Here is a 21557-nt window from a genome sequence, read left to right as displayed (position 1 = left end):
TTAGATATGATACGGTGCATGCAATACGGAAAATCCTCTCTCCGCAGCAAATGTAGGTCAGACATGTGGTCCTATCGTACATACATACATAACAGTACAGTAGCCGCAGTGTAGTGCAGGAAAAATGTACTGTGCCTTGTTCTGCGGCGAAGGACATCTATGTTATACAGTGCATGTTGAGCTCTTGTAAGACTTACATTACGCAGTAGGTAAGGTAGGATAGGATGTATACATTACATTGTAAGATTGAATTTTGTGGTCCTCATTGACGATAATTTGACCGTGGGAATTCTCGAGATCGACTTGGCGAGAGTAGTGAGGAAGGAGACGGTACAGGAGTAGCGAATAATGATAGGAGGGCATTTCATGGAAAATGAGGGAAGCATGTAGAGATGGTTCTTCAATCACACTTGGGCACCCGCGTGAAATGTCTCAGTAGCATTCTAAGAGGTAGAAAATGATATCTCATACTTCCCCGATAGCCAGGTTAGTTAGACTCTTTGAAATGTAAAAAAAACCTATAAATATTCGGAGGAAAAGTTTTCACATCACAAATGTCTTAATATGGATATAGCAAATCATATACGAAATCAAGCACAATCCCGTCACCCCTCATGCAACCATTATTCGTGGAATGAATACGACATGATAAAAGACTTTCATCCAGACGGAAGGATGCAAGCTGTTATACTTTCAAGCCATCACCTTTTCCCTTGGATACTCATTTCAATTTATTTGTGTGTGATATGGGATGGGATAGGGACAGGGGTGGATCTGTTATCGGATTCGGATGTGCTCAGATTTTCCTTCCTCTAGGTTAACCAGCAGCAAGCAACAACATCGCTAGGTTTGCACGGGTTTAGGAGAGATCTTTTACAGTTCTCACGTATTACCTACCCGAGCTACCCTCTTACCGGAGTTAGATTTTCTCCAAATCCTTTATTTCCCCCCCAAATATAGGAAGGATTCTTCAAAGCAGGGGAATGGGAAACTCGGAAGGTGCTGAATCCATGTTCGTTCGCGCAATTGCAATCAAAATCTGGCCACGGACGATGATCTTTCCGTTGGTTTTATTTCGGCTCCTACTGAGTTTGGACCAGAGATTGACCATAGATAGATTGATCAGAGATCAGGATGGTGAATGGATGAATGTAAGGATGGGCGGACGGATGAAAAATACCTGGAGAGCCGGTATGTGTAGCTTTGATCGAATTCGGAAGATTGACACGATGCAAACTGCAAGTAACGAGAATCGGATGATATTCCGTGTGAATAGCTTGAATGAGAATGAATAACCCTAAGATACTACCTACCTACCGAGCTACCTTGGATATAATCGTACATAGGCTCAAATGTAAAGTCGGAATGGAAATTTTTGAGAGATGGTATGTCGCCGAGGAGTATAACGAATACAACGAACTGTTATTGAATTTTTTCAATAAAATGTCATCTTTAAGTTCTTTCGTGGTTGTACGAAACATGCCATGGGAACAACACCTTTGTTGGCGCCTCGAGTAGATGGATATGACCTGACGGAAATCGGAGTTGATAACAATCAATTGTTCATATTTAGATATGTGGAATTTAGTGGGACTCGTCTGATCCTCTCATCTTTTCAATTCTCTTCCAATCGTCTTCTTTCAATCTCTTTCTAGTCATTAGTTACTCAATTCATGTACAATACCAAGGTACGAGTAGTCATTTAAAAGGTATACAAAGCCGCCATTCAACCATCCATATCATCTCAACGACTCGATGGTCAAAAAAACGCCGTGCCAACCATGTACCGTTGCCCATTGATATGGCAATTACCTTCTCTGATAGGATCAACTCTGGGTGATGAATGGCATTCATCTTGCATCTCGTACATATCGCTAAGAATAATCCCGTACTGCTTTGACCAGTAATGGCGCTTACGTGCCTTGCGATGAGAAAACCGTGGAGCATCGTGGAGCAAAAGCACAAGGATCAGATACAAGGGCCCATCCGATGCTAATGGTATTAGTGGAATGGTGGAATTATAGAATGAAACTAATTGAACGAATAGAATCATCAGATTCAACTATTTTCATCAATTTAACCAATTAACCTTGAATCTTTCAGAATCTAATATCACCAATATCACTTCTCATCAGGGCAATCACTCGAATCAAGAGATGAGTTCAACCATTCCTCATCTCATCACCTTGTACAACACAACATGAGCAACATGAATCCGTGTCTAACTATCTCGGAGGATCTTTCTTTCATAGGGTACCTATTCGATGTTGGGTACATATCACAGAAATTAAGAATATCCACCTGTAGATATCATCTCGTCCAGTACATATTCAAGAATCGTGTACACCTAAGAATAACTTTGATACGTGACTACCTAGTACTTATCTAGTACAAGGCCTTTCATGTCTCTTTCTCACAGCCTCTCTTGGAATAGAGGTACTATACACTATATACTAATCCATGATTCGTCTTACTGCTTTCCAATAGATGTATCCGGCTTGTACCAGGTATTGTTACTATGCCGAGATATTCCATTTTCAACGCAACTCGAAGAGTCAGGTGAGGGTACATTGCACCAAAATGTCAACCCGACTATCCAATTAATGATCGACCAGGCATGTTAACGTTGAATCTTCCCCTCTCTTTTGATTACCCCATTGTAAGGTTACCAATTGCTTCCAATTATCTTCAAAAGACGGTATACTGTTCCCAGTCATCAAATTTCGTACTATCTCTATTCCGGGTCTTTCATATCAAACCTAATTCTTTTTCTAATCTGAATTTCTGACATTTGAATGAATGCAAAATACATTGACCCACTTGCTGTGACCAAGAATACAGTATGTGGTCACCATCACAATCATTACATTCTTGCTCCCCTCTATCAATACGTTGATCAGAAAGGCAAATCAAGTAACGCACGTCAGCAGCCTCGAAAAAGGGTCGCAAAAGCCCTGACAGAATGCATAACGATTTGACAGGGTATAAATGGATTGAGAATACAAGCCCGAGCACCATCCATCCATTGAAGGGGGGCGTCAACCCTTGAATAGCATGCTAGAAGCTTATTTACCAGGGTTTGCTTTAAGCGGTATGTAGACGGTATAGTGGCTTGTCTATCTCGACTTCTTACTTGGTGCTAGACACATGAGCCGGACCGCAACCGCATCACTTTCCACACCACATTCTGTATCCCATGGTTCGGCTGGATATGCGTATCGAACAAATTCGCAGGTGCCAATTTCTAATTTGGTCTCCGCATTATCCACTGATAGCTCAAAGAATCTTTGATTAGCCGCTCTGTCCCATCGTGCCCTATAAACCCTACAACGCTCTCGGACTTAGTAACGAAAGCTATTAACCACCAAAAAAGCCATATACGGTTATTGTGCTCATTTTCCAGGGTCAATTTGTCTCCAGTCTTTTTTATCTTTTCATATAGCGTGTAGTGATCTTTTGCTGCTTTCTCTGGTACCCATACAAGCGCCATATCTGCCGTCTTGCGATTCGGTTGGCTCCAGGCATGAGACGAGGATCTTTTTAGTGCTATTGATGTCTTGTAGTCTGCTTTCGTACCACTTCAACTCACTTCAACTCACTTTGGAACTTATTCTCCTCATTACAGTTGTACATTGAACGTTCTTGACCTTTTCCTTCTCGACTATTGCACAACGAATATTAGAACGAGTCCCCGGAACACAACCACGCATCACAGTTGTTCACGGCGACACTGCAGAACGCATCCATTGATTCGGTAGCTAGAGTTACCCACTGCTATTCTTTACCGCCCGCCATACACAATATCCCATGGGACAACCGATATAGAATCGGGCGTGGATAGTGATCAGCCCTCTGTACTGCAGAAAGCACAACAGCGAGGGAGAACGGCAAGAGGCCTGAGTTCTAGCTGATATATCTGTAAGTGACATTCTCTATTATCAAAAGTAGAAGAAGCATTGGACTCCCAGATTTGTCGTGTCTTCATGTGTTCATGTAGTCAACCTTTGGACAGAAAAATACTCATGCAGCGGTCCGACTAACTATTCCGATGCTCGATCCACAGATATTGAAGTTATCACCACCATGTCTGTCGCAAGGACCCGGTCGATATCAATGAGATCCGGCCACTCATCCAAAGGTACTGGAGCCACATTGGCCGAAGTCAGTATGCCTCCAATCGCCGTGCCTCGCGATTTCGAGCCTTGTGCTGCGACAGCATCGATGTTCTTATATGTGCAAGGAAATTCGGTTGTCTGCGCTCATCACGATACCCTTAAGATTGAAAGACGGTTTTCTAGACACACAGAAGAGATACAATTGTTAGCGGTGGATAATATTAGTGAAAGAGGAGCTGGAAGATTAGTAGTGAGTTACGATGCTGGCCAAACCGCAATTGTATGGGATTGCATGACGGGAGACGAAATTGCCCGATTTGCGAGTTACGAAAATCTTACGGTCGCAGCTTGGATGCGCAACGGAAATGTTGCATTTGGTGCGTATGGCGGGGTAATGGAGGTCTGGGCTTTGTTGCTGATGAATTTCATACAGGAAATGCTCAAGGAAATGTTATTCTTTTTGAACCGACCACATCAGAGCATATATCCTCAAGAACTTTAGATCAAATTCCAATTACGGCTTTGGCACCAGCAGCAGATTGTAGGACATATGCTATTGGGTATGTAAAATTCCAGCGATACATTTTTGGGCACTTTCGCTGATTTAGTCACAGATTTTCAAATGGATCTCTATTGATCGCAGCATTGCAACCAAGATTCATAATTCTTCACAACTTGACAACTTCAAGAGGGCCATCTCCGATCGTCACACTATCGTGGCATGCATCATCGTCACGCCAGAAGTCGGACATGTTAGCATCTCAAACCAATGACGGCGATCTACGGGTTTGGAGTATAGCAAAATCACCCACTAGCAATGACACAGCCAAAGTAGTCCGGGTATTGAAACGATCCGATAATTTTCAAACCGGTCCTAATTGGCTGGGCTGGTCAAAAAATGGTCGTATCATTCAGTTTTCCGAAGGGTAAGTAAACCTAGTGCTCTCCCCTTATTTGTTCCCCACATTGCATAAGGCCATGGGCGCGCGCTTAGCAGCAACCACTTACACAAGGTGTGATACAGGGAAACATCGTCATGGGACGTTCGAACGAAACAGGTCACTTTCGAGAAAGTCCCGACACTGGATATTGTGAAAGGTCTAGCTGTTTACGGACCAGGAGCAACCCTCTTCACGCTGGGACCGAATAATACGGCACAGCAATTTGATCTTAATTCTCCACCGCAAATGGTGGCAAATGTTCAACATCCAGCCAATTTGTTGCCACCTTCTCCCCCTGTTTCTATTGAAGAGCAGAAACAGCAGGCCGCTCAAGCGGTCGCAGCCGAAGTTTCAGCTGTACCAATAAATATCGACATCTCCGAAAGTGACTCCGATCGGATGTCACCGCTGGCTAGGATTGCTCGACGTGGTGATGAAATCGAACAGCAATTACGTGTAGAGGCCATGGAGCCTGACCGCTCCGAAACATTATCGCCTGTGTCATCGAGAAGTCGCACGTCAAATTCTACTAGGTCATCCGCAGACTCAAGGCCACATAATACTCGGCATCACGGAAAACATTCTTCAGGCTTATCGGCTATATCACGTGGAGGTATGAGTGAAGCAACAACTATGTCATTTGGCTCATCGATCCATACTGGCACTGCTCGAGAACCTTCTGTTCTATCAAGTAGAGACTCGTATGCTCAAAGTAATACCAGCTCAGCACGATCGTATCGTTCTCGACAACGTGGATCTCGGTTAAGACAAGAAGTACTCCGTAGCCCCGATGAGTCAGGAAGTCATGTCGTGGAGCTATTCAAGTATACCAAATCTAGGTTAAGTGATATTCCTTACCGTCAGCCACAAGTCTCAGAAAGTGCCCATCTCACGAACGATGATCTTCGAATCCAAATGCTCAGTACAATATTTGGATGGGATGGAGAAGTCGAGGGGTTGATCCGTGATGAGATGAACAGAGCACCAATGGGATCAACTCATAGGGTTCTTCTTGCTAAATGGATTGGCGATCTTGAGCTGGATATTATGGCTACAAGCTCCGAATCAATGACTTCTTCAGACTGGATGCTTCTAGCCCTAAGTGGAATTGGAGGACAAGCTTCGCAAACCAAGGTCGCTAGAGCTTATGTTCAACGACTCCTAGAAAAGGGAGATGTCCACACTGCTGCTACAATTATGATTGGTATGGGTGATCAAAATGATGCAATCGAGATATACGTCTCCCACAAACGTTTCATGGAAGCATTAATTTTGACGAGTCATGTTTTTCCATCGGATTGGTCTCGACAAGCCGCATTAATCCGAAAATGGGGCGAGTGGGCTGTTCAGCACGGTCAACAACAATTGGCTATTCGATGCTTTTCCTGTACAGCATCTGAATCGTCGGAGCCTTGGACATCACCATCTGCTCAAGCTGCAACTTTCACCAACATTCATAGCCAAAGTATTCCCGAATTATTAAGCCCACCTTTGTCACCTCCTAGTCATAGAGGTCCACAGCGCAGTATTGCGAAGACGTCGGCATTGAAACTAATCACTGCTTTCGGAGATAAACAGCAGAAGTCAAAGTTCTTTGGTATTGATAATGATAAGACACCGATTGGTCCTGGCCCAACACCAATCGAGGAATCTGCTATTTCTCCAGGTGGTGATACAGCACATACTGCTTTCTTGAGACCAGGTAATCGTAGCGCATATCATACACCAGCCTCTGCACGAACGGCAACACCTGGTGGTTTCTCACGTCGACGTCTTCCATCCATCGGCGAAACACCTAACGATGTCATACCTCGTGTCAGGTTAGAGCCATTGAATCCGTCAACCCCTGGTGATTCTGGTTCAGACCGGGAGCGAGTCGGCCAATATGCCCGTGACGCGGAGGCGGAACCATTGCAACTAAGCTCGGCGACATATACTCCAATTACAAAGAATAGACCTACGACACCCATGACCCAAAAGAAGATTGCCAATCCATTGCCCTCGCCATCGCCAGATACATTTACTTTAAAGAAGCAAGACGATCGTACGAGGAACGGATCACGACATCGTAAGCCAGATGGGCTACAGATCCAGTGGCCACCGATGGAATCTATAATCACAGGCGATTACATGTCATCTCCAGAACCAACAGTGTCATCCCGCCACGATCATCGGACTAACCGCTCAATTGGCGACCCTTTGAGCTCTGCTGCTCTATCATCAGCCGCTTCCGTTTCAGCCTCAAGTAATGCCCGAAGCCCTTTGAATAGCGAAAGAAGTTTCAGAACAACAAGCCCAGTCTTGCATGGCAGAAGCATTGACCAATACATCAATAGCTTGGATACAGCCACGTATCATAAGAAACAACAACGGAGTCGGCAAGCTAGCCGAGATCGAAGCGGAAGAGCTCGCAGCAGTAGCCGAAAGCCAAAGGCTAGAGAAACTTCGGAAGACAGAGGAAGAAATATCGTCCAATACATCAAACCTGCAAAGCGTTCGCCAACCTCGCCTATTCCAATGTCGCCTGAAGACCTGAGAGATCTTGGCGCCGCAATCTCAGATAGTGAAGTCATGATTCAGGACAAGCAGTTCAGAACGGATAGTCAAACGGGATTCAAATCTTCAAGACAGGCTAGCCGAGTCCGAAAACAATCTCCTGAGCCACGCAAAACATCTAGCCGTCAAACAAGTCGCAACGCCAGTCGCCGACCAGCCAGTCCTGAAACTAGGGTAGGCGGTCGAGATGCCCGAGGCCGAAGCGCAGGACGTTCTGGATCAGCAGTTCGTTCTCCTTCCTCTCCGTTGCCGTTTTCTCCTCAAGCAAAATTCTACCAGGAAGATGAAGTTGCTGATTTCGAGGACTTGCGGGCAGCAAAGGCAGATCAACTTGCATTCAGATTGAGAAGTGGTAGCCGTATCAGAGAGCGTGGTACAAGTGCTGTTCGAGGGTCTTCACCAAATGGGAGACGTCGTGAGAGATCTACAAGTCGAAGACCATTGGAAGGTCAAAGATCGCCATACTTAACTCGAGATGGTACTGAGTCACAATCTCACTTACGAACACAGTCAGAGTCAGTACAAAAGGCCCCTGGACAGCAAAAGATGGATCCAAAAGATGAGCGAGCATTGAAGCGAGAACAAGCTGCGCGAGAGCTTGAAGAAAGACGTAAATCTTTAGCTCAAAGACCATTGGCGCCACCAATCATTCATCCAGGAGAACTGAGCGGCTTGTCACCACTAGCTTATCGTCCCTCTACCAATTTCCCCGAGCAAGGATCAGTAGCGTCGTATTCGCCTCCTAAAGCAAGTCCACAAGCTCCTAGAAGCCAACAGACTACACCAAACAATACTTCTCCAAACAGCGGTTTTGGTTCAGCTCCAGAGTCATCCGTGCAGATCGGTTTACCAGCAACCCCAAGAGCTATGCGTCATCCTAAGTATGATCCCGAAGGTAATGGTGCAGATCGTATTCCACAAGTTCCTCAAATTCCGAACAGATATGATACGGGTCCATCACAAGCAGCAGCAACATTGAGCGCAGCAGTTTTCAACAGTTCATCTGATAGTCCGCATGATACCTTTGGGCCTCTTCCAAAAACTGTGTACCAGGCATCTCAGCCACCTCGACGTATGCCACCTCGATCTGCCTCAGCTCCGATCCCAGAAGAAAATTTCTACAAGCCAAATGTAATCCCAGCAGGTCTACCACTACATCCCGCATTTCAAGCCGCAATTCCATCCAGTTCTTCAAGACGTACACCCGATACCAGAGAAAGAATGTCACCCACCCAATCTTCTCGTAGACAAATCTCCGGAGATCCCCATGGTGAGAGCGGAAGTAGAAGTGGAAGTCCGGTTTACGCAAGTGGACCTGTAAATGTGTTGACTGGAATCGACGAAACTATCGAGGCAAATCAAGCAATGTCTATGCACCATCCAAACCATGATCTGATTCCTCCACCACCACCACCCCCACCAGCTCCTCCTCTTCTTCCGCAACTACAACATTTGGCTCTGCCCCCACCACCGCCCCCCGCTCCATTGTATAGACCACATGCAAACACCAACTCCATGGTATCGGGTGTATCATCAGGCTCTGGTATCTCTGGCGTCTCTTCCGGTTCCGGCGTCATCGAAATAGTAATGGACGACGAACCAATTCCCATGATTCCCAAGAGCAAAACTCCCACCATTTTATCCTCACCAACAATGAACTCTGGTTCTATAATGGAACCACCTCCAATTCCACCCACTCTCGAACGTCGCCGCACATCATCTGTCTCTCACATATACACGCATAACCGCGGTCGTTCCGAGACGGACAACTCATTGTCGAACCGATTTTCGCGAGCCGCAGAACGTTTGAGAAGCGCTAGCCGTGGTAGGAATAATTCGAGTCCTGTTGTTGATAAAGGAGTGACAAAAAGTCCAACCGAGAATGGTGGGAGTCCATATGAAAGTATTCCTCCCCCAACTTGGCCTGTACCACCTCCACTTAATAGGAGTGTTACAACTACTCCTTCGAGTGGAATGCAGATGGAGAGACATCCTATGGAAGTGCGAGCTGCGTATCAAGGGACTATGGAAGGTGGAATGATTTGATCATCTCTATTTCTTTCGCATAATGTGGCGTTTTTATTCTGCTTTCGTTTGTATTCTTCCCTTGATGTTGAAATTGCTTCAATTTTTTCATCTTCGAATCTCGATACCCTTTCTATTATTTCTTCAACGATGACTTTCATTTCTTCTGATTTTAAACACAAACAAACGCATAACGGCCTTTATTTCACATTCTCATAACATTAATTTGATGAACGAAAAGGTGGGCTGGATTGGAAAATTGTTCACATAACATTCTTGACTGTCATTTACAAACAAGAAAAAGAAGATTACATAAGAAGCAGAAAGATAAAAATTGGCTCAGGCTTATGATGATATTATGAGTCTTTAAAGGAGATGCGACAGGCTCTACTGATTTGATGGATATTCGTGGTGCATTTTTGTTGATGAGAAAGAGAAATTTGTTCATAATATTGTATATCTACTTCTGAACTATCCTTGAATATATATTTACTTTTCCAAACTTATGATTTCTTCATTTGCTTTTTTTTTTTTTTTTTTTGCAGTTGCTTGGTGCTGGCATGGTATGCTGCTTCCTGCTCCCCCCTTTCGCACTTGCAATTATTTTCAGTTTTTTTCCGGCCAGGAGTGGAGGGCTAAGTACCACCCTGTTCCATTGATTTGGAATTGAGGTATTGAGAGGGCCCAATGAACAGTTGAGGGGATTTCAAAGACATGATACGGGGCCTGAAGGAAAGTAGAATGAAGGCAAGACAGCATGGACACAGGGCAAAAAACACAGATGGAAAATTGAGGAATGAGGACAAGAATTTGAACATAATGAAAGCACAGTACCTAAAGTAGCTTGATACAAGGCAAGAAACGGATAACACGTAAGTATAAGCTTGGAAGTGGAAAACGAAAATGACATGAGGAAAAGAGTGCGGTTATACAAATGGGCGTGGTCTTTCTTATACTTCTTGCCTCACGGCTGGTTCATCGTTTGTTTTTGTCTTTTTTCTACGGCTGAGTAGGAGAGAATCTTTGATTCGAGGCTTTATTTGGATTCCCTAGTGTTTGAACTTTAAAGTAACGATTGGGATATGAATTGGCAATTTAATGACGAATATGACTTTTACCTGTAATGTTCTTTGCGACGTGATAGGAAGTGGCATAATGTGGTGGTGGTGTTGACGACTGAGATGTATATGCTGTGATAACTTCATGAGGTATCCTGGAGGAAGTCATGAAGTATTTGTGTAGTTAATTCTTTTGGATTCAACAGGATAAGAGACGATGTGTAGACAATCGACTTCTTGAGAGAAGTCTTGACAGAATACGTTCCTACCACTTGAGATCACTCGTGGCCCCACGCACGAAACTACATGCACCGATGAATATCTGGGTACGAAAGGTTACATATAGAACAGCATTTCCAATTCAAAGTAAAACAATATTCCGTATGGTCTGACTACCAGTATCATCAGATGGCAATGTAGCATTCAATTTTGAATATCAAATTAGAACGACCTCGATTCTGATGATCAAACGTCTCTAGTAATAACTAGTAAGATCATATTAGATTATGTAAACAAGCTCTAGTATTCGGCGATGAAGTCAACAAAACCCCCTCCCAAGACCCCTGCAAGGTCAGGCACGTGACTCTCAAAAAAGTGTCCGAGCGACTAATTTTCTCACCAAATGAATCTCGAACTGAATCTCGAAATCCAGGAATTGGGCTCCGAAAAGACGTGCAGTAAACCTGCAACACCCAAAGCACCCCACAATGAGTGTCTCCCGTCCAGCGCGATGTCTCTTCAACGCGCCTCTCCCCTCCCTACGACCACTCACCCGACGACAAAACTTCCACGCCTCGACTCCCCTCCCCGCACGACGTCGTGCCCGTTTTGCTAGCATAAAACAATCGGAGCTCGATGCTGCTCCCGCGAAGGAACTCTACCCTGGATACAGCGACAAAGAGAAGGCTTTGTTAGGGAAACGATATACCCCAGAGCAAATTGCTGCCATTGAGGCTGCAGAGGAATCGGTCGATGCAGATGATCTGAAAAGTCATGGAGTGATACGGACGGATTTGGGGAGGTTAAAATATATGGATGATTTGAGTTTGACGCAACCGGTAATCGACAAGAAGATCATGGACTATCGAATTGATCCAAACTGGACGCTGGATCAGGACAAGATCGGAGACGAATTCGTGGCGTACATGGATAAAGTTATAGAGGAGAATCCTGAAGATATAGATCCTGAGGATCCGGAGTGGGAAAAGAAGCACAGGCCAAATAGATTGGATTCGCTGAAGGCGCTGCAGAAGGAAATGGGCGATCCAAGTACTTTTGCGATTGCCCCGCAGGTTCCTGGGGATTTCACAAAGGACCCGGGTCAGACTGCGGAGATTGGAAGGGAGGTGGACGAGGAAGATGAGGACAATCTTGATCCTAGGGATCCGGATGGAATTTATACGAAATTGCGTCACCAGACTGGACTTACCATGAATGAAATCTTCGAACTTGACACCAAAATCCTGGTCAGCCATCGAGTTGTCAATCAAACTCGTCTAGGTAAAATCGACAGTATGTACGTATTGGCAATCGCAGGAAACGGTCGAGGTAGACTAGGTATAGGAGAGGCAAAGGGCCAGGAACCGGAAGATACGAATAATAATGCAAAGATTGCGGCTATTAAGAATATGCAACCAATTCCGAGATATGAGGAACGAACGATTTATGGGGATGTCGAAGGGAAGGTTAGTGCGGTTGAAGTTAAGCTTATGGCAAGACCTCCAGGTATGTTTTAATTTTTATATCACTCTTCTCACGTCGAGTTTCTGGCAATGCGGGGCAATAAGAGGGGCTAATTCATTCTTAAATTTTAGGATTCGGTCTCCGATGTCAAAAACTTATCTTTGATATGGCGAAGGCAGTAGGTATTCATGACCTGTCAGCCAAAGTACCACGCTCGAGAAACAAGATGAACACTGTCAAAGCCACCTACCAAGCATTAATGAAACAAAGGATACCAGACGAGATTGCCAGGGGAAGAGGAAAGAAACTTGTGGATGTGAGGAAGGTATACTATGGAGGAAAGGTATAAGGGGTACATGATGGGCGGATACACTGAAACAAAAGAGAGGAAATATGTACATGTATATTACATATTGTATGAGTACTACAAGATGGATGCGGAAAATGAATGTGCGTTTGCATGGACTGGCGTAATGCTGGGAATGAGCACAAAAGCATATGGAAAAGCAAACATGGCATGAATTCATGATATTGCAATGGGGGAAAGATTTATATGAGAAAAGATTTTGATATGCAAGTTGCATTACACATGTTATGTGTGGGTATCTTAGTCCAGAACTCCTAAACGACAGATGAAGCAATTCCTCCCTTCCGAGTTTCGATCTGACAACTGTAATTCGTGATATCTCGTACTGATGGACTCTGTCCTGAGATCAATGGTGTAAATCTTGCCGCCATAAGCTGATCTGAAACTCCTATCATTCCCGTCTACCCTCTGTCAAATCCGATTTTCACTTTCCATGATTAATCCCATATCCCACAAATTGAGCAACCTCAACAAATTCCTTAGAAGTATCGAATCTTAAGTTGGTGTTTCCTTGTCGAACTTCCATAGTGGTCAAGAGAAATAGTTCTCCCTTATTAAATGAGCTTGAATACCCAGCCTCTAAATCATGCAGTCGTACAGAAAGCAACCCCTCCAAACAATTTCCACCATCGCAACCACATCATTCATAATCCCCCTCCTCACTCCCCTCCCCTGCGCCATCATCATTCCTCTCCTCACTAATCTGCTGCTGTAGTACAATACTATAAACACTCGCTTTCAACAACGTAAAAACCAAACTTGTTTTCCGCTCCAACTGGCGCAAATTATCGAGAATATAGGCTGTGGGATTATTGGACATTGTTTCGAGAGTGTGTGCGAGCTGTTTCGGGCATTGATGAGCTTTGTGAACCATATTGTAGAATCGGGGTAAGGGGAAAGATGAGGAGAGAGGATAAAGAGCAAAGAGGGAAGAGGAGGAGAAACAAACAGTCTTCATGTTCTCCGCCAAGCGCTCATACTCATCCAATAAATCTTGCTCTGTAGGTGAAAGATCCTCATTTGTGGGAAGCGGGATATTGGATGCGTCTGTCTCCATGGTTGCGATTGTTTTTTCAATTGTAATTCAGTTGCGATTGTAACTTATGTTTAAAGGATCTTTGTTTGCGAGAGTTAAAATCGATTTGGCGATATCTGACAGATATGCGGGCTAAGACTTTCGTAAAGGGATGTGGTTTGGGCAAGTGATTATGTTTGACTTGATGTCGCGTCGTGAAGTTCAAATGATTGTCAACCCCGCAATTACAACGGTCACGTGAACAAGAAACTCAGACCGGGCTCTGTGCAAGGAATAACTCGAAGGCACATAGGCTCACCGGGAAATGTGCACTATGATAGATCCCTTCATGTCCTTGATGTATCTTTACTCAGAGTTAGCAACATGGAGTTGACATCGCATCACTTGTTAGATCAGAGAATATCACACAACAATGGTCAATTGTGCAACAATTCAATCAATTTTCATCGACTACATCTCAATCTACGTAACTTGAGACGTCTTATTTCGCAATGATGGCTTCATTCATTCTCCCAAAACTCCGCTTGCTCTTCAATATATGTATAGTTTTCACTCCCTCAAATGCTCTATCTTTTCGACCACTTGTCTAGCTCCTTACGATCCTCCTGGTCCTCCCAACAGAGCAAATCTTCGGACAATGCTTGGACCTATCTCATCATACTCTGTTTGATATTAGTGTAATGTACTCAACCGACAGGAGAAAAAATACAACTTACCTGCTTTGGTGTGACAATAAGATCTGAACTCAGGGGTCTGACCCAAAAGACTACCACCAAACCATGGTCCATGTCGTTGTCTCTTATGGGAAATGACTTGAACTTCCAAACCTCCACTTCTTGCGCCACCACTTCGTGCTTCGCTGGCTCTAATTCTGTCATCTACCAAATGTTTGATATCACGTTGTAACCTGCGACCAAAATCTTTGTATAATGTACTTCCTCCGGACAAGACAATGTTCTTGTACAGTCCACGACGAACATCAATAGGCGAAGATTGAATGACGCCGTCGACCACTGTTGGAAGTGGAGTCAAGAAATCGGAGGAGTGAATTTCTGGGTTGAAGAAGATTTCTGGTGCAAGGAACCGTTCGTAACCAACATCAACAGTTACTTGACGCCCGCCGGGCTGAGTAACGGTATGTTTCTCGAATCTCGTAGGGTCGCGGTCGAAACGACCAAATTCCTTGACAATATCTGGGCAGACGTAACAATATTTTTCTTTAATTTCACCGGCAGTCTTCAATGAGGAGTCCGGTTCACCTCTGTCTCGAAGTAAGGATTGAATGAAGTATGTAATGTCTCGACCAGCGATAGGAATTGATTTAATTGATGATCCAATAACGTATCCTTCCGCAACAGGAATTACGTGTGTTACACCGTCTCCAGAGTCAATCACGGTTCCGGTCAAGGATCGATCAGAAACTTTAGATGAAGTCCACGACGCAGCCAATGCGAGTACAGCTTGGACGGCAATGTATAGACCAGCGCAATTAAAGGACTCGAACATAATTTCGGCAGTATTCTCACGGTTCTCGGGTGGATTGAGTGGCTGGGAAATATCGGTAAGTGGAAATTTCATACGGACTTGAGAAACGAGCACATACAGGTTCTGTTAACAAAAAGTAATGATCTTCTGGCTCAACGCGGAGGTATTTGAATATCGAATTGGACCAGAATCTTTCCATATGATCCTGCATATTTCATGTTAGTCACCTCGCCTTGATCATAGCCTTTGACCTCCTTACCCAGTTGTCAATTTGTCCGTGACGAATTGGATAGTTTATGCCATAACCTGCAATTATCAGAACGATTCCAATTCCATATATTCTATGATTTATTCGCACCTGGTCCACTTGCGGCTGCTAATGCCTCGTCTCCGATGAAGAAGTCCAAATCTTCAGTTCCACGTTTCATTGAAAGATGTCCTCCTGGCCCAGCACCACCTGTAAGATATGAAGGCTTATTGGCAACTGCAGGACGTCCAGATCCAGAACCTGCACCAGCTCCTGCGGCATTTTTGGTCGCTATGGCGGTAGGGAAGACAAAGGAGGGAGAATCGTTTCCAGCGAAACCTATAATTGAGGCATTATTAGTTGTGTGCCTATCTTCTCGGAAGAAGAAAACAAACCAAGCTTGGAGTAACCGGTACCGCTATCGTTAAAGTATCAGTAATTGTACAAATAGATAACATCCCTTTACTCGGGACACGGGGATATAGAATGCCTTGTGGGGATCTCGAACGTACTTGTCCATGACAACGGCCGGAGTGTGAGAAGCCATATTGAAATAAAGCTGCGCAACGCAGACCCAGAAGTGATGAGAAAGTTATGCGACAGCTTTAGAGAATGTAAATAAGTTGTGCTGATAATTAACAGCTGGTATTGACCGTTGGCGTTTGAATCTAAGCTTCAAGATGACGACCCATACCTAGTGTAGGCGGTGCGGACCTAAACGAACCAACCCCACCAGTGCCAGCGACAGCCAGTCAAGTACGGTCAAAATGAGGATCACGTGCATGCAATATAAAATTGATGTTCCCGACTTCACTCTCGTCGCATTGCTCTTCCTCATGTTATGAGAAGATGATTGAATCTACTAGGATATCCAAGGAGGATGGGGAAAGAAACATGGATTAATTCCTCTTGAGAGAAAGAAGAGAGTTTGACGGGTGAATTGATGATCTCTGATTAAATGAGATCATTTTCATTATTCTTTAACTTTTTAAGTGAACAGCTCCTTCCCTTTTCATCTCCAACCTCACTGCCCGTTCAATCTTACTATGTAATAGTGTACAAGGTACATATTTCAATGTCAACAAAAGATATTTCTCTTTACTCTACATCCTAAGATTTCTTCCTCCTCAACTCTAGACATTACCACCGCGTCCATCATTTCTCTCTTACAGAACCGCACAGTTATCTCTTTCACGCACACATTCACATACACTCGTTTTCTAAACATACTTCGTAAAGCTTTACCTAAATTATTGTTCGGATCTCAAACGTCTCAGCCGTCCTTTTTTGTATCTCTGATATTGATTCTACTGTCCGAATATATCTTCGAGGTTAACCGAAGTCTCTTGTGACGGAAAAGCTTTCTGTTCTTGTATATTACAGGACATTCATTGCAATCAGAGATATTCCTATGGTATACCCCATAATGAGCTGCATCTGTGACGGTTGATGTCTGACTTGTGTATAGTCCCAATAACCAAGTTGTTTTTGATATAAATTGCAACCTCGACAGAGACAGAGTTAGAGAAAACGGCCCCCATCAAACATCGTTCTCGCCACCCTGTTCTTTCCTTCAAGTCCGTCGATTCGAAATTAGAAATCATTGCGAAAATCATAAGTACACGTTGTTACTCACGTATCGGTCCTCTTAGCTGCAAGTTTCTGCTAGTGTTCCGCCCTCCCTAATACAATTTTCGAGTATCAATATATTCATATTCACTTGAATATAAACGTTTCACCTTTACCCCTCACTTAAGAGACTTCATGTCTGAACTCACGCAACGATCCACTTCTCTACCTCAACAATCTCTATTCGCTAACAAAATTGATATTGCGCGAGAGCGTCTTCGTCAACTTCGTCGCGAACTCTCCAATCTTTCCAATCCACTTCGCAAGTTTCAAAAATATAACATCGAAATCATCCCGTCCCCATTCTTAGATTGCGAAGGTCCATGGTCAGGATCCCCACCATTGATGGCTCCGACTCCTTTTTACCAAAACATGCAGACCAGTAGGATGCCTGCCATGAGTTTCGATCCAGTAATGGATGGATCGGCGGATACCAGAAGACTCCGTCCAGCACAACCTCAACCATGTGTATCTGCAATATTTGTACACGCTGGTGCAGGTTATCACAGCACTACGAACGAACACATTCACTTGGGAGCTTGTAATGAGTATGCTGACTAAACCAAGAATTGAAGCCTTGAAAGTTTGCGTGTGAAAGTTTGCTGACTTTTATTTAGTGCTGCTCGCGCAGCAATGCGAATCCTCAAAGCCGGTGGTTCAGCCGTTGATGCAGTCGAAGCGGCGATCAAAGTTCTTGAAGACAAGGAAATTACCAACGCCGGATACGGCAGTAATTTATCAATTGAAGGTATAGTTGAATGTGACGCAACAGTGGTAGATCATTTGGGTAGAAGTGGTGCCTGTGGTGCAACTGCTCGTAAGTCAATTGTCATTTTCCCACGTCAATCCACTGACCGACACTTTGCTCCCAGAAATCAAGAACCCTGTCAGTTTGGCAAGATTGATTTTAGAAGCTTCAAGTAGACCATTATCTTTACGAAGAGTCCCACCCAACCTTCTTGTCGGGCAAGGAGCGACGGATTTCGCATGGGAACATGGAATACCAGTTGTACCACATGATATGATGTGCTCTAAGAATGCGCGAGAAAGATATATTCGTTGGCGTGACGATTTACGTCGTGCCGAGGGACAAGGTCGTATGACACCATCAAGTAATAATAGCAGCCAAGCTGCTGATGACGAGGCTGCCGCTCGGGAATACGAAGAACGTGTAAGAGCAAAACAGCGTCGGGACCACACCAATGCGCTTATGACTGGTACATGGAATGAAGGGCAACCTGATTCTCCTTCAACAACATCCCCAGGTCGAGCATGCCCTCAAGAATGTGGTCCATACTCTCCGCGTCCTGGTACTCCTCCGAGTCGAGGCTATTTTCAAATGAATGCGCCAGGCCGTGGAGCTTCTCGCTCTCCAGTCGGAACAACTCCCGCGAAACGTGCACGACTAGCAGCACTCAGTGATGGCAGTCCGGGGCGTGTTCAATCTCTTCTATCTCCAAGTGTTACTACCAGTGGTGTATCCAGCGAGCCAGGTATATGTCCAAGTACTGCTCCATCCACAATCGATAGGCCATCTAGTACAGATGGTCATCTCTCTCCAACAGACCAGGAAAAGGTTATTGAAATGCATTCTGCTTCACTGGATCTAGCCCAAGAAGGAACAATCGAGTGCCCCCATGAGTCTACTGCAGAGCTTCTTACTCCCAAAAAGGCTGACGTGGACTTGATTACTGATACCGTTGGAGCTATCGCCATTGATATGTATGGCCGTATTGCTGCGGCATCTTCATCTGGTGGAATCGGGATGAAACATCGCGGCCGTGTTGGACCTGCGGCTCTCGTAGGTATTGGTACAGCTGTGGTTCCTTGTGACGAAAGAGATGAAGATCAAGTATCAGTTGCCGCAGTTACCAGTGGTACAGGAGAGCATATGGCAACCACCATGGCTTCGCAAAAATGTGCAGACAGACTCTACCACAACACCAGACGAGCTCGTGGTGGCCAGGATATGGAAGCTAATGAAGATGAAGCCATGGAGTCATTTGTTCAAGCAGATTTTATGGGTCATCCTGGTGTCAGTGGAAGTAATTCAGCAGGCGCAATCGGCGTTATGGCGGTCAAAAAGACACAGTATGGATATTTCCTTCATTTCGCTCATAATACCGACTCATTTGCCTTGGCATCCTATGCTTCAAACGAGAAAGATGCTAAGTGTGTTATGTCTCGTCTTGGAGACCATGGAAATGTTGTTAGAGGAGGTCGAAAGGTTAAGATTGACAAAGAATGACTTCCAGCATCACGTCTCGTACGAATCACCAACCTTCTACTCTAAGGTGTCGAACTTGGTACATGCGTATGGTTACACGGCTCATCAATCCCTCATCATTTTTACACGCGTTGTTTTGGAGATAATGCATTATTGCTTACGGAGAAAGGGACCTTATGATTTTCATGATTATGACCAACAAAATAGCGTTGAAGAATGGAATCGAATGAATAGAATGGGGAGGAATTATTGCTAAAACGAACAAAACATCACATCACCGTTAACCTAAAAACACTTTCCGCTTGGAAATCAGATGGGTTGTGATAGGAGGGGATGGGAAAGATGGATAGAGATGATAGTATTGCTTATGCTTTATTGCTACGCCGTTAAAGGGCGATATCTGATAACCTAATAGAACCTAAAGTTAATCTTGACTTTGAGTTAGATATGCTGCAATAAAATTTAAGTGTGAAGCTGGTTTTTTGGAAATTTATGCATAGATTTTGATAATTTTATAGTTGAGCTCGCTCCTGCTATTGCTCATGTGATGTGTTATTATTTTGTAAATCCTAAATACAGTTCATTCTCTTAGTCTTTTCATCCTCCTCGCCTAACTCCGACTCTAAACAGTGTTCTGGGAACTATTGGACAAACCACCGTATTCCCACGCCATTGTTCCATCAAACCAAACTTCACGTTATATTCCTTGGGCACCTAGCTGACGCAAAAAATCTAGGATGATCATCTTTTATCTTCCTTACGCTGATATCCCGAAAAATCCGGGCTTGCCGTCCCCATGCCAGTATGTGCAATTTTCCACCCCCTACCCTCTCAGATTCCCCGGAACAACGACTATAGATTCGACCGAGTCACCAAGGCAGGGAATCTCCCCGGTCGTCGTGTTTACGTATCTGTCCATTTATTTGATTGATGCTTAAACCGCTAGGTAGCTCAAATATTTACTCCCCAGGCGCAGGAGTACCCCTGGCACTACCCGTTTCCACACCCGTACCATTAATCTTGCGCTTCTTCTTCTTTTTGCGTGGAACAACGGCAGGTTTGGCACCGTAATTCCCGAGGGAGAGGTGCGTGGAACAAGTTAGGCAGATGGCACCTTCGGGGGGCGAGCAGAATACTAAATTGAAGAGAGGGAGATTAGTCGGATTCGTTGCGTTGACAAAAGGGGAGGGGGGGAGATATACTGCTCAAACATATACTGCATACAAAACCCACGTCCACCACCTTCCTATGACAAAAGCACGCAGCTCTGAAATCTACCACTTCCTGCGTTGGCGCTATTAAATCCTTTCGACTTGTTTGATCGGGCAAGAACGCCATCATTAGATATTGTAATAATCCTTGTGGATTTTTCAAATGCATATATATCCCCCTAGTAGTATCACTAGCTTGTTGTAGAAATACAGTGTCACCCGCGAGTTTCAATATATCGATCGGAATCCGCATGCGCTGTGCAGCGAATGTGGTGTTCATGATCGGGATATATTGATGTGCGAGATCGCCGGACACTGAGAGAACGAGAATCCGCGATTGCAACCCGGTGGTAGAATCAGAGGGGGTGACATCGGAGGCAGCGGGTTTAGAGTCAGCAGCTGAGACATCGCTGTAGGCTGATAGTTGTTTATTTATATATGAGAGGGCGAGGGTGAGAGCACCGGCCATTTGGGTGGTGGTTGTGGTAGAGACCTCTTGCTCGGTTGTACTATCTATCAAGTTTCGTACAGAGTTTAGGAGAGTATTTTCGATGAGTGCGAATTGTCTGTATTTGTTTGCGTCATCCGGCGGGCCGTGGGGAGTAGAGCCTCCCATTTCTGTATCTTCGGACGCAGAAGGCGGCGCTGGGTAAAGCCATACTGCACGATGACAATGGCTAGCGATTATGGCTACTTGATTGGCATTGTTGACAGCGAGATGTGCGTTTACGAAAACGAGGAGATTGGCTATCGCTTTCGAGAGAGGAAGTGTCGATGAGAGAATTTCCCACGCGTGCGGATTGGTATCTAGGATAATGACGAGGCATGAAGGAGAAGGACCTGTTTCTGTATTAAGATGACATGCAATTGCCGCAATAATTGTTTGGCCATACCTTTGACGCCTCCTGTGAAATGATCTGTGCCATCTATACCATCCATGGTGAAAGCCTTGCAGGCATGACAGCCTGATAGGTTCG

General features: G+C 44.6%; 7 protein-coding genes across 7 annotated transcripts; 3 read left to right on the top strand and 4 right to left on the bottom strand.

Annotated features, from left to right (window-relative positions):
* Window positions 1-3116: 3116 nt before the first annotated feature.
* On the bottom strand, window positions 3117-3710 carry Bfra_009640 (uncharacterized protein; the record flags this gene model as incomplete). The annotated part of the gene is made up of 3 exons (XM_037339981.1): window positions 3117-3340; window positions 3382-3556; window positions 3600-3710. 3 exons carry the CDS (start codon window positions 3708-3710, stop codon window positions 3117-3119), a joined length of 510 nt encoding a protein of 169 aa, XP_037189204.1.
* A 373-nt stretch (window positions 3711-4083) lies between these two features.
* Bfra_009639 (putative idc1 protein) lies at window positions 4084-9658 on the top strand (the record flags this gene model as incomplete). The annotated part of the gene is made up of 4 exons (XM_037339980.1): window positions 4084-4492; window positions 4549-4675; window positions 4730-5041; window positions 5140-9658. The coding sequence occupies 4 exons, from the start codon at window positions 4084-4086 to the stop codon at window positions 9656-9658; spliced, it is 5367 nt and encodes a 1788-aa protein (XP_037189203.1).
* Window positions 9659-11402: 1744 nt separating this feature from the next.
* On the top strand, window positions 11403-12727 carry Bfra_009638 (putative 37s ribosomal protein s5 protein; the record flags this gene model as incomplete). The annotated part of the gene is made up of 2 exons (XM_037339979.1): window positions 11403-12420; window positions 12510-12727. The coding sequence occupies 2 exons, from the start codon at window positions 11403-11405 to the stop codon at window positions 12725-12727; spliced, it is 1236 nt and encodes a 411-aa protein (XP_037189202.1).
* A 658-nt stretch (window positions 12728-13385) lies between these two features.
* On the bottom strand, window positions 13386-13802 carry Bfra_009637 (putative major facilitator superfamily transporter protein; the record flags this gene model as incomplete). The annotated part of the gene is made up of 1 exon (XM_037339978.1): window positions 13386-13802. The coding sequence occupies one exon, from the start codon at window positions 13800-13802 to the stop codon at window positions 13386-13388; it is 417 nt and encodes a 138-aa protein (XP_037189201.1).
* A 573-nt stretch (window positions 13803-14375) lies between these two features.
* Bfra_009636 (putative actin-related protein 3 protein) lies at window positions 14376-16160 on the bottom strand (the record flags this gene model as incomplete). Its single annotated transcript, XM_037339977.1, has 7 exons — window positions 16026-16160; window positions 15909-15931; window positions 15625-15852; window positions 15526-15572; window positions 15385-15471; window positions 14498-15329; window positions 14376-14443 (listed from the first exon to the last, which is right to left on the bottom strand). The coding sequence occupies exons 1-7, from the start codon at window positions 16058-16060 to the stop codon at window positions 14376-14378; spliced, it is 1320 nt and encodes a 439-aa protein (XP_037189200.1). The 5' UTR covers window positions 16061-16160.
* A 1117-nt stretch (window positions 16161-17277) lies between these two features.
* On the top strand, window positions 17278-19390 carry Bfra_009635 (putative threonine aspartase protein; the record flags this gene model as incomplete). The annotated part of the gene is made up of 3 exons (XM_037339976.1): window positions 17278-17690; window positions 17760-17959; window positions 18015-19390. The coding sequence occupies 3 exons, from the start codon at window positions 17278-17280 to the stop codon at window positions 19388-19390; spliced, it is 1989 nt and encodes a 662-aa protein (XP_037189199.1).
* A 938-nt stretch (window positions 19391-20328) lies between these two features.
* On the bottom strand, window positions 20329-21519 carry Bfra_009634 (putative transcription factor tfiih subunit protein; the record flags this gene model as incomplete). The annotated part of the gene is made up of 3 exons (XM_037339975.1): window positions 20329-20504; window positions 20572-21420; window positions 21474-21519. The coding sequence occupies 3 exons, from the start codon at window positions 21517-21519 to the stop codon at window positions 20329-20331; spliced, it is 1071 nt and encodes a 356-aa protein (XP_037189198.1).
* Window positions 21520-21557: the final 38 nt, after the last annotated feature.

This window comes from Botrytis fragariae, assembly GCF_013461495.1.
Source record: "Botrytis fragariae strain BVB16 chromosome Unknown tig00000163, whole genome shotgun sequence".
Lineage (NCBI taxonomy): Eukaryota > Fungi > Ascomycota > Leotiomycetes > Helotiales > Sclerotiniaceae > Botrytis > Botrytis fragariae.
This window is presented reverse-complemented; position numbering and strand designations above follow the sequence as displayed.